Source organism: Malaclemys terrapin, chromosome 6, assembly GCF_027887155.1.
Source record: "Malaclemys terrapin pileata isolate rMalTer1 chromosome 6, rMalTer1.hap1, whole genome shotgun sequence".
Taxonomy (NCBI): domain Eukaryota; kingdom Metazoa; phylum Chordata; order Testudines; family Emydidae; genus Malaclemys; species Malaclemys terrapin.
The window spans coordinates 65,018,382-65,030,705 of NC_071510.1; the positions used below are offsets into that span (position 1 = coordinate 65,018,382).

At 39.2% G+C, this 12,324-nt stretch overlaps 1 protein-coding gene across 1 annotated transcript in view; it reads right to left on the reverse strand.

Moving 5' to 3' along the window:
• Positions 1-9,038: 9,038 nt before the first annotated feature.
• WDR36 (WD repeat domain 36) overlaps positions 9,039-12,324 on the reverse strand; it is a 54,663-nt gene continuing 51,377 nt past the window's right edge. The window contains exon 23 of the mRNA XM_054032293.1: positions 9,039-10,646. Within this exon, the coding sequence (XP_053888268.1) occupies positions 10,497-10,646 (150 nt within the window). The 3' untranslated portion in view covers positions 9,039-10,496. The remainder of the gene's footprint in view (positions 10,647-12,324) is intronic.

Below are 12,324 nucleotides of genomic sequence, written 5' to 3' on the forward strand. Positions count from 1 at the left end.
AAAAATAAGGTCCCTTAAAAAAAAAATCTGTCAATAATAAAAGCCTTATTCTGTTTCAATGTACTTTGGTCTTACGATTACTGGTGCTTACGTTTTTTATTTGTTTGGCATTTACCTGTGTCTGTCCATCTTGTTTTGATTATGATAGCTTTCAGCTTTTTCCCAAATAGATTCCCGCCCCCATCTTCTACACTCAAGCAATTTATGTTCAAAATGAACCATAAAATGAATGAATAAATGCTGCCAGACAGTAATTACCTTTGTTTTCTAGCATAGGACCATTTTAAACACTCACAAAAGCCACATCATATTGTAACGGGGGCTGCTCACCACTCTGGCACCTCCTGTTGGTTGTCTTGGGAATTAGCTCTGCAGGGTAGTGTGCCCTCTTCAGGTGGTGCCTCACCGCCATCACTCCTGCTCTAGGACCCACATCTCTCCGACTACGGCATCCACTTCAGCAACACAGCCCTGGGGCCATGCCACACACTGTGTCCCCCACCCTTCTGGGGGACCTGCAGTCCACTGTTCAGCCATTCCCTTGGTGGCTACTGCAGTGAATTGTCTGGCCACTTCCTCTGGCCCCAGCATCCTTTTTGCCCTTGCCTCCGGGCCTCAGCCTGCAAACCCCAGCAGCCACCTAGGACTCTCTCTCAACCCCCCACCAGTTCCTGCTAACAGCACTGCTCTGTCCAGGGTGCTGGCAGTTCTCTCAGCCCTCCAGAGACAGTCTTTCCTCTCTGGGCTCCCAGCAGAGAACCGCCTTCCTCTGCCCTACAGCTCCCTTTTTATATGGGCCTGCTTGACCCTGATGGGCTGCTCCCTGCAGCCCTTCTTTGATAGGCTGCCTCTAGCACAGCCTCCCTAGGGCTGCTTTTTACCCCTTTTCTGCCACTGAGGGGCAGTCGCCCCATCACACATGCCATTTCCAATTGTTAGCACTCTTATTGCCATTTATTGCCAAAAACACATCTTTCAGCGTGTGGGAATTTGGATGACTTGTGTTCTGTAATTATATGGAGTTGACAGGGAGCACCATTATCTTTTGAATAATGCATCACGTTAGTACACATCTAAAGAAGATTAATCAAATAATTAGCACAGCAACACCGCTGATATATTTTTGTAGTACATGATTAAAGCAACAGCTCATTCTGATAATATACCAAGATAAAAGCAAATGTCACTTGATGACATGTATTGTAAGTGAGTCAAAGACTACATAATGGTAAATTGGACAACTGACCTCTCTCACTCATATGGATTCACTGATTTTCATACCCTTTGCCTCTGGACTGTAGGAACATAAACTAGCATGATTTGTCTTATGAAGACATTTTCTCTTATAGGTAGGAAGTTAGAAGTTGTTCAACCAACTACATTACAAACATTTGGACAGAATGTTGCAAAAATAACTAGAAATTCTCATTTAGAATCCACCAGTTTGCAATACAACGTGGGAAGTTAGAATTCTGGTGGACTCATTTTCCTTTTGTTTGGGGGAGGGGTACATGGAACAGGATTTAACATGTTACTTTGGTCTCTAAAGAACTACCACTGTTGTGGTCCCAGTCCAACAAATGTCAATATATTTTTCAGTACAGATTTGGAAACTTTTTTCCCCAAATTGAGCAAGTTTAGAGCTGCAAAAGGTGCTTGGATAGAAAGCACAACAGAGTGAAGTCATTTATCCACAAAGCAGGCACTGCATGGGGATTGGCCATGCAAGCGTATTCCTGTGGCCTCATCACTTACCTAAAGGTGAGAGGGCAATTCAGTCTCCATGCATGTTCTATTTTTTCCATTTTGTGTAACTACCAACAAGTGTGCCAATTAACAACAGCCATACTGGATCAGACCAATGGTCCAGCTATCCCACTATCCTGTCTTCTAACAGAGGCCAATGCCAGGTGCTTCAGAGGGAATCAACAGAACAGGCAATCATCAAATGACCCATACCATGTCATCCACTCCCAGCTTCTGGCAATCAGAGGCTAGGGACAGCCTGAGCATGGGATTGCATCCCTGACCATCTTGGCTAATAGCCATTGATGGTCCTATCCTCCAAGAACGTATCTAATTCATTTTAGAACCCTGCTATAGTTTTGACTTTTCCAACATCCCGTGGCAATGAGTTCCACAGGTTGACAGTGTGTTATGTGAAGTACTTCCTTATGTTTGTTTTAAACCTGCTGCCTATTAATTTAATTGGATGACCCCTAGTTCTTGGGTTAGTGAATAATGAAGTTTTATTTATGCTTTCATATATCTCCACATCATTCATGATTTTATAGACCTCTATCAGATCCCCTCTTAGTGATCATTTTTCCAAGATGAAAAGCCCCAGGCCTATTAATCTCTCATTTGGAAGCTGTTACATACCCTTAATCATTTTTGTTACATTAGAATTGGAAAAGGCACAGAGAAGGGGTTTTTTTTAGATGAGGCAAGCAGAACTGCATGCAGTATTTAGAGTTTGGGCATGCCAGGAATTTGTATAGTGGTATTATATTTTCTGTCTTATCTCTCCCTTTCCTAATATTTTCCTAACATTTTACTAACACTGTTAGCTTTTTTTGACTCCTTCTGCACACTAAGCAGGTGGTTTCAGAGAATTCTTCCCAATGACTTCAAGATCTTTCTTGCGTGGTAACAGCTAATTTAGATGCCATCATTTTGTATGTATAGTTGGGATTTTTCCCAATGTGGAGTGTTTTGCATTTATCACCATAGAATTTCATGTGCCATTTGGTGCCCAGTTACCCAGTTTTGAGAGATCCTTGGTAACTCTGCTTTGCACTTAATTACTCAAGATAGTTTTGTATCATCTGCAAATTTTGCCACCTCACTGTTTACCCCCCTTTTCCAAATCTGCGTTATAGGTGAAACCGTGTTATATCAAACTTGTTTTGGCCTCAAGCATTTCCGTTATTAATAGTCAGCAAATCATTTTTGTTAGAACTAACACAGTGTATGCAGTAAATAAATCTGTTCTACAATGGTCAAACTGTATCTCCTTTCTTTAATTACAACAATTTTATAAGCTTACTTAAAAGATACAGTGTATTAACAACACAGGTACTAAACACTGCTAAATACAACCATGTGGGCTAGGTTTCATCATACATCAATAGTTTGGTCTGCATGTAATGCTCAGGAAAATGCAACATTCACATAAAATATCAGAAAACACTTTAATCCTTACAAATTGTTGTAAAAAAGGGTTTTGGTATTTTAGCAAATAGGAGCATGGGGCACTTTGTTAAGTAATAGGAGCTGTTAACTATTAAATAGTTTGAAAACATTTTGGAGATGGGAGTTTTTACTTATAGAAAAGGTTAAAATGAAGCTAAAAAAGATAAAGTAATCAAGTTTTAGAGACATTGATAAAAATAGTGAATACTTTTTTTGGCGTACAAGATGCTTTCTTATTTAAGATGCACCCCTTAAATTTTTTTTTTATTAAAAAAACTTGTTATACTTTGTTGCTTCATGCTACTGTGAGCTGCCTTCTTCGCCAGGTCAATTATGGATTTTATCTGCAATATTTGCAGTCTATCCACATCCTAGCTTTCTAGCCACTTAAGACCAATATCTAACCTTACAACCGCATCAGCAGCTTTGTGGGGTGGCTCAGAGGGTTCTTTGTCACTATCCTCAGGGTTAGACACATTTTCTGAGGCACCAGGTGGTTGAGGGGCAACATTATGAATTATACCTACATCTGTAAGTCGTTCATAGGTTGGACACATAGCATCCACCTCCATCCACTCTTGAACATCAGCTATCCCACTTTGAGCCATAAGTTCCCTGTAGACTTGTTCTGCCTCCATGGCCTCCTCTTCCGTAAAACCTTCAGAAGTTGTTCTCATCTTCGTTTTCTTCCTCATCTTGGTTGTCGTCGCTTTCAGTGACAAAAGCGCTTTTGAGACCACAATGCCAACATTTCTCTATCATTGACGGAGTGATTTCTAGCCAGGCTGTCTCGCCTAAGTTAAATACATCCAGCAAATTCAATTTCTTGATTACATCCGTTATGCTACTGTTGTCCTCAACAATTTTCTTTACTAAGGCTTTACGATAGATCATTTTACATATGACTATAATGCCTTGATCGAGGGGCGGTATTTTGGATGTTGTGTTCTTAGGAAGGTAGCTCACCTTTATCTTCCTGTCTTTGCTGGTTAAGGTCTCAACTGGGGGGTGGGCAGGACAGTTGTCAAATAGGAGCAATGCTTTTGGCTCCAGGTTTTGTCTGCATAGGTGGCTCCAGACAGCTGGTGCAAAATATTTATTAAACCATTCCTCGAAAATATCCGATGTCATCCAGGCATTTTTTGAATGGGGATAAATGAATGAAAGCGAATCCATGTTCTTATGGTGGAAAGCCCTAGGTGACCTGGATTTGCCTATGCACAGAGGTTTAAGTTTATGTGAAACTGTTTTATTCACACAGAAAAGTATTGTCACTCTCTCTTTTATCACCTTAAAACCTTTGGCCTTTTGTTATTCGGTCCTAGAAGCAAGTGTTCTATCCGGCAGCATACGGTAACGTAAGCCGGTTTCATCAGCGTCATAGATTTGCTCCGGAGCATAGCCACCCTCAATGATGATCTCTTGTAACTTTAGCGGGTATTCGTAACAAGCTTTTATATCTGTGGAGTGCGTCTCTCCTGAAATTGTGACTTGCTGAATGCCATGACGTTTTTTAAAACGATTAAGCCATCAACTGCTAGCTTTAAATTGGTTACCTTGATGTGCAGAAGCGTCCTCACTTGAGCATCTAAAAATCAAGATCCTTCTTCAATTTCTCCGCTTGGTTCCTTATAATGTCACTGGAAATTGGTGTGCTGTCGGAGCATTCTTGGGTAAACCAAGTAAATACTGTTCTATCTAGTTGGTTATCCTGGGCAGTGTTTAGGTGCTTCCTTTCCAGGCCTTCACTTTCATCCAGTTCAACTAGCATTGATCGTAATTTCTCCTCATCTTTGATCCACCTTCTTAATGATGATTCCCCCAGTCGTACTTCTTTTGAGACCTTTGCTTGGCTCATTCCTGATTTCAGTCTGTCCAAAGCTTCCAATTTTTCTTTGGCTGTCCATGCCTTTTGTTTCCATGGCTGTGAACTACTTGTCATCATGTCAATGGGATTTTAATATTAATGCTAAGAATTTTTTTTAATTGTTTAGAAAATGTCAGCGCAGAGTTACAATGTTTCCAAAATACAACTAGTAAGAGAATTTAAGCTTAGTCTATACTGCACACAATTTAGAAACGAGATTAAAATAGGCGGGAAAGATGAGAACGCCTAATGGGACCACGGGCAGGCAACATACGTTTACCCCTGCCTTCTCATTGTTGCACATTTGTTCCACCACTTTGATACATGCACATTTGTACAGACAATGTACTGTATGTATGTAATTTGATACAAGCCACATTTTAAGAGCCGAGGTGCCGACCATGGATGGTTTTGTAACAACTTTAAACTGACAAGGCGACAGCAGGTTAGTCAACGATGAAGTTAGACTGAATTTCCTTTTTGATAAATTAGTCATGGTTATAAATACAAAGGCTGTTTTTATTATAATGGCTGTTGAAAATTAGCTACCACCTCGCACATGTTCTCCGCAAAACGGATTTGAACTGTCAACATTATAACTTTAATTAAAACTTGCAAACTGGATCTAAATTCTGGAGCAAAGTCTCTGGGTTCTCTAGTACTGTGGCACAGGAGACTAAGATTTTTAATGCAGCTGCTGCACAACTTAAAACGTTTTTTTCCTAATGAATATTAAAATATGCACTATAATCAGGCCAGTAGCCTGATGTTTTAATATTAATGTCTTATGCTGTCTCCTTATGCATGTTGAAAAAAGTAAACATGAACTGACGACTCAAATCTACAGCACAGAAATTGTCAGGATGGAAGCTGTTACACTGTGAAAGATGTCACAACTGACAATGATATGGGGAAGCTTAGGACAAATATATTAGCTGGATGTTTGTGCTAAATGATCAACAATGAAAGACAGTATTGACTTTTAGACTGACTTCCTTAGATTTCAGGGTTAAAATTCCATACAGTGAATGGGGCAGTTCACAACTCTGAACTCATTAGAGGCTGTAAGTAGAATTAGGAAGACAACACTATCACATCTAGTTCACATTTTTAGGTTGCCTTCATACTCAGGAGGCTAGAGACTTTGTTTTCAAATGAGCGCTTAGATTCTGAAGTATAATTTTCCATCCAGGTGTATTTTGAAGTAAACTCCACAGTTATGGAACTGTAGAGTACACCAGATCCTGACCAATCACATCAATTCTTTTCCAGAAGGACCAGACCCTAAACTACAGTATTCACTCTTTCCATCCAGCCTGAAAAATTGTGTTAATAACTACATGAATCAAAGTAGGCACCATATGTAGAAACAAGCAAGCACTGCCTCAAACAAATGCTTTAGTAAGCAGCACTTAAAAACAAAAACAAACCACACACCCAAAAGGCAGATTTGAAAAAGGCTGACTTTCATGGCTTTTTGGTAAAATATACTTTCAGTTTAAGTGAATTTAGCATCCAAATGCTAAAGCCCAAGGTCAAAGCAAAGCACAGTCAGAACCAGGGATTGGAGCCAAAAGTCAGAGTCCCAAATACCAGAGCCAAGTGTCGAGAGTTAGAGCCAGAGAACAGCCAAGGCTCAGCAGTTGGATTACCTGAAGTCAGAGAAGGCAAAAGCTGGGCTAGTTCCAAGACAGGAGCAAGACTAGAACAAGGCTGGACACAAGGCAGGGTCTAGGCTGGAGTAGCACAGGAACAGGGAGGCAGAGAATCCATGGGCATGTGCATTGAGCAGTCACTAATCCTCTGCAGCTGCTGGGTTTAAGAGTAAGCCACCTGACTACCTTAGCCAATCAAGTCGTTCTGCTGTGGCTGAGATGCACTCATTGGCTGCCTGACAACTGGGCAGGTGCAACTGCAGGCCCAGGTCATTTAGATTACCAACACAGACGTGAAAATCTCCCAATCCTTTTGCTGCTGCTGCTTTGAGTCATCATCCACTCCCTCACTTTTTTTTTTTTTTTTTTTTTTTTTTAAAGTATGTCTAAGTAAAATACAGGTTCACTATTGTACTTCTAGTTCAGCAGCTGTATTTCCATTGTTCTAATGATGTTCCACTGACACGTTCAGTTGCACATTGTAATATTATAGTTAGATGTACTGGTACTTTTGGTAGCAAGAAAATATTTTAAACCTTTTCTGCCATTGGTCTGGTCTTTCAGTTTTAAAACAGTTTTTATTTCTTTTCATTAACTTTTAGAGACAAAGCTCTAACAAGTGGATTTCCCCTGGCAACTGTCATTTTAATGGCTTCCAAGGCAGACCAGGACTTGTTTCTCCAGGGAGATGGAATAGCAACTAGTCTGAAGCCCTACCCACATAAAGGAATCATGGAAGCGATTGTGTAGGAGGAATAAAGGCACTTCCAGGGTTGCTGTAGGATGGAAGGTCTCTTTCCAAAAAGGACAGAAACGGAAGATCAGCAGTTCATAGAGTTGAAATACTAATCAGGAAGGGGAAGGAGACAATGAGGAGCAATTGGGCCAAGCATACTTTTCTTCATTGCTATTTAAGGATTGTTTCAAATCAGATTCAGTTAGAAATGGATTGCACATACTACTGTTTCTATACCAAGCCCACAAATGTGTCCACAATTAAGTCTCCCCACGACGAGTAACAAGAAAGGCCTTTGGTTTCTAGTTTACATTTCTAGCTAACTTTGAAGTACTGAAATTTTTGCTAGATCATCATAGATTAAGTTCCCTTTACTGTTATTTGACATATAACGGTACACTGCTGCAACATTACTAGGCTTAGATATGAGTTGAGTGACTTAACTGAATTGTGTTAAGTATGCAAAAGCCTAACTATGGAGTTTAATTGTAATTCTACTTAAAAATCTTTTCTGAAGTACAGCTTAAGTTCCTGCTGTATAATACTATATATCTCTAGACATAACACACCAACTATTTCTAGACATTTTTAAGTAACCAAACACATATTTTAAGATGAAAAACAGAACTAGCATAACTAAGGTGCCACAAGTACTCCTGTTTTTTTTTTTTTTTTTTTAAAAACTGGGGCTAATCTTGCCACTTGCTGAACTCCTATTTGCCAATAACATTAAAGTGAGCTGAGGACGTTCATTGTATTTCAGGAGGTACTCCACACCTTGCAGGATTACTTCCACCAAGACCCCATGTCTATATCAGAATATATGGCCAGATTTCAATTATAAATAGGAAATTTAAAAGAATACTTGAAAAAAAATCAGTTCCTCTTTCAGGCAAGATTTTATGTTTCTCTAACAGTTGGGCCGAACAAAATGCAGTGCACGGAATTCAGCTCCTGTGCTGCTTTTCACATTCCGAGTTCATTACCTGTCACACAGGAAATTCCAAAATCTGGTTGTGGCCCATAAAAAGCTTTTCTGTTCACCATGGGTTTTTAGTAAAAGTTGGCAATTAATGTTACACATGTACATTTTAAGTGAAATTCACCCAGATACCAGTGCAGAGGTAAATTCTTTTTTTAAAATCCCAAATAAGAGCAGCCATATTCCTTTAAATATCCCCTGACAGCCAATTTATTTTGTAGAGGTCATACCTTTTGAAGTATGAACACTACACCCTCTCCTGGCTGAAGGAAGGGATGCTTTGACATTTGGAAGCATTTCAGGTCATTGCCTCCAGTATAAGAACACAGAGGAGAAAAATAGCAGTTGAATTTCGTAAAATATTTACATTTTTTTTCTTGTTTTTTTAAACTCGTTTTTGCAAACTTGCTATAGCAATATATATTTACACACACACGCTTCTCTCCCCATCTCCCCCACCCTGAAAATTTAATGCAGAGCTTGTATCAGGTAGTATAGCGCACTTTGATAAATAAGCATGAGTTGCTCTAGAACAGATTACTTAAAAAAGAAAACAATGAAACTGAGGTCCGTGATATAGTGGAATGAAAAGTTATGCATATATGGGAATTAACCAGTTTACTTCTGTTTCATTTGTATGATGTCATATGGTATATACACAAGATTAGAATTTTGGCACAGAAATTTTGCATAAATTTCACAGCAGAGATGTGAGGAAAAAATTCATGGTAAGGCCAGGGGGTACAGAAAGGTGAGGCCTGGCACTGGGGACTGGAGGGGTGTTGGAGAGTGAACTCACACTAACCCAGAGCAGTGGCTCCTGTCCTGCAGGGCTGGTCCCAGCTCCGGGCATTGCGACCTGGTGCATGGGATCGCAACGCCTTTCTGGTTTGGCTCATCTGTCCCTCCACAGATGGAGATAGAGGGATGGATGGGCCAAATCTGAGTGGTGCTGCACCCTCATGCACAGGTCACACCACCACTCTGTTTCATGGACTGTATTCAAATTCACAATTTCTGTGACCTCCATGACCAAATCATAGCCCTAAGTGGGCACCATTCCCTTCTAATCAGAATTTTTTCTAAACTACATATACATACCAGCTACTCAGTGAGACAATGTTTCTATCTGTAGTGCATGAAACAGAATGAACTAACTTGTCCAACAGCAAAGCATTCTTGGGCTTCTAGAAGTATTCTGAACCAGCAGCACTTGAAAGAGACCCTTTTAAAATTCAAGATTCTCTTTGAAAGAAAAAACAAGATATCTTTTTTTACTGAGAGTAATATTCGTTTGCATAGTTAACATTCAGTGCTGCTAACAATGAACATCAATCTGAATGCTTTTATCCCCCATTATCACTAATGGAGCCTCACAAAATTTCAAGATAATAAACTTGATACATGTAAAAAAATTTATCATTTGCATTCTATGTTTGATATTACAGCTGGCAATCTTTGCTTGAGTAAAAAGGATTTGAATAAAAAGAACACAATTTACAAAAGTGTGAAAACAAACTAGTTTCTTCAAATTGGATTTAGCAAGCACTTAGTCATGACAATGACAATTTGGCTTCAAGGAGATGTGCAGCTTCTGTATCACTGTTTTACCTCACAGTTAACATTTGTTAAAGCAATGGCTTTTCTTAAGCTACAGCATAAGTCTAACAAACACAAAGTATTTTCTATACACAGAGACTGGCAGGTTTATTGCTTTCTCTCTCATAATTTGTTGCCCCATTACATGTTTTTGGTCACGATAATATAGATTTGCTACGCTATATTTGTCCTTAATGTTTATTCATCTTTAAAAATAATTTACATTGCCTCCAGTAGTCATTTAGTGGGGCACTTTACATTTTAAAATTTTGTAAGTTCAAATTTTGACAATGAATTTAAATGAGCTAAATAAAAGTTAAATATTTAATTCTGTATTATTTAACAAAGACATACAAAAGCTGTATTGTTGGAATCAGAAACTTATCTGCAATGTTAAAAGTACCATCAATCTGAGAAGATTTTTATCCAACATTAGTATTCTTAAATAGGAACAAAGGCACATTATAACAAAGCACTTTTCATATAATTTAACACACACAGACTTTGATTGAAGAGAGTCTGTAAATGGATCCAGGTTTCCTCTAGTTGGGTTGACACTTTGGCTATTTCTTCCAGCAAGACTGGCTCTGAGGAAAGGATTTTAAGGTGCAACTGAAATGAAGACAAGTAGTCAATTATTTAAATTCAAATGATCACTTGGGGGGGGGGGGGGGGGGAAATCAACTTTTCTATTCAACCCACATCTTCCTTTGAGTGATGCCCCAAGTAAAGCAAGTAATGTTATTTTCTTTTAATAAAGACAGCATTACATTGAATTTATTTTGTCAGGCCCCTTTTACCATCAGTTATTCTACTACTACTATATATGTATTAGCTAGGAGAAGGCAGCAAATTTTCTCAGACACAATGCCAAACCCGATATATGAATGAAAAGATATGCTCATTGCACACTCCCATCTTTTTCCCAGGGAATAATTCTGCTCTTCCTCAACATCCTGCATCACAGCCAGTCTCCCTCTGGCACAGACAGGCTGGATGCAGCATTCTGAAGGTAATCAGCATTGCTTATTCAAATGACCCTTTACTGACTAATGCAAGAAGAATGATGCCAGGCACGCTCCTGTTATCTAGGGGCGGAGCATAAAGACTTCACACAGTTAGCACATGCTGACCTGGAGCAAGGGACAGAGCTCAGAAACAAGCTTTAATCCCATGCAGAGTAGCATACTGCACCTCTACTATACTGTAGCCCATGCAGTTATCATAGTTATATAGTAAGTAAACAATAAAGGAGTAAGGAATGGATAACAGAAACACAAGAGACTGATTGGCCTAGCCTTATAAGGGTAGCTTAAGCAGTTAACATAAATATAAGGCCTTACAGCCTGAGGAGTAGTAGTTGCTCAATAAGTTAGCATACATAAGTAAACTAAAAGTGACCTTACATCACAAGATGGCACAAGGCTTTGATTATTGTTTTGTAATAATCACAAAATGTTGCAAACTACTGAAGATGCTAGTTTACACCAGCTGGGGATATTTTTATTTAGGGACATCAACAGATATCTGACCACAAGAAGAGCATATATGTCAATTCGTTTACCATGGTAATAAACTTTAGGTAAAAGAATTAATAACCTATGGGAGAATGGCACCACAGTATTAGTAGGACAAGGAATTACAAATGAGGAAGAGGGGCTGAAATCCCTATTGAATATGCATTAGGGATAGTGGTGTCAGTATAACATTAGAAAAGCTGTATTCCAGCCTATATGCCTGGGGTGATATGCCAGGATGACCACCGCTGATGATAGTTGTCATCTTCCTGCTCACCATGATCACCAACACTTCAGATTGTTTTGCAAGAGATGGTATAAGTATAGGGATGCTTAGCTCATTCTGTGTTGTCTTTGCCATGCTGGGTTACAGTGTTTGTGACATTGCTAACTATTATAAATACAGTGTGATTTCCTAAGTCTGAGTGTTGCAACTATACACATTGGGGCTCCCAACTGAACAGTAATTCTGCTAATATGGGGCCTGATCTTGCCTACCAAACCTACCAAATTTCAAAGTGCTAACTGGAGAAACTAAATCAGTAATGTAATCAATATACAATCAACACACCAAGCAACAGTACCACTGGGCCAGCTGTTCACTTTTCTTTATACAGTTAAATTTATCAGTCACACTGAACTTAGAATTTCTGTTCTGCCTAAATTCTACAATATATTAGTGTTCAAGTATCACAGAAATACAAATGCCCCCCGACTCTAAATAAAGTATGTTTATATTTCTCTAGCTTAACTAATTTTAAATAGCTCCCTCT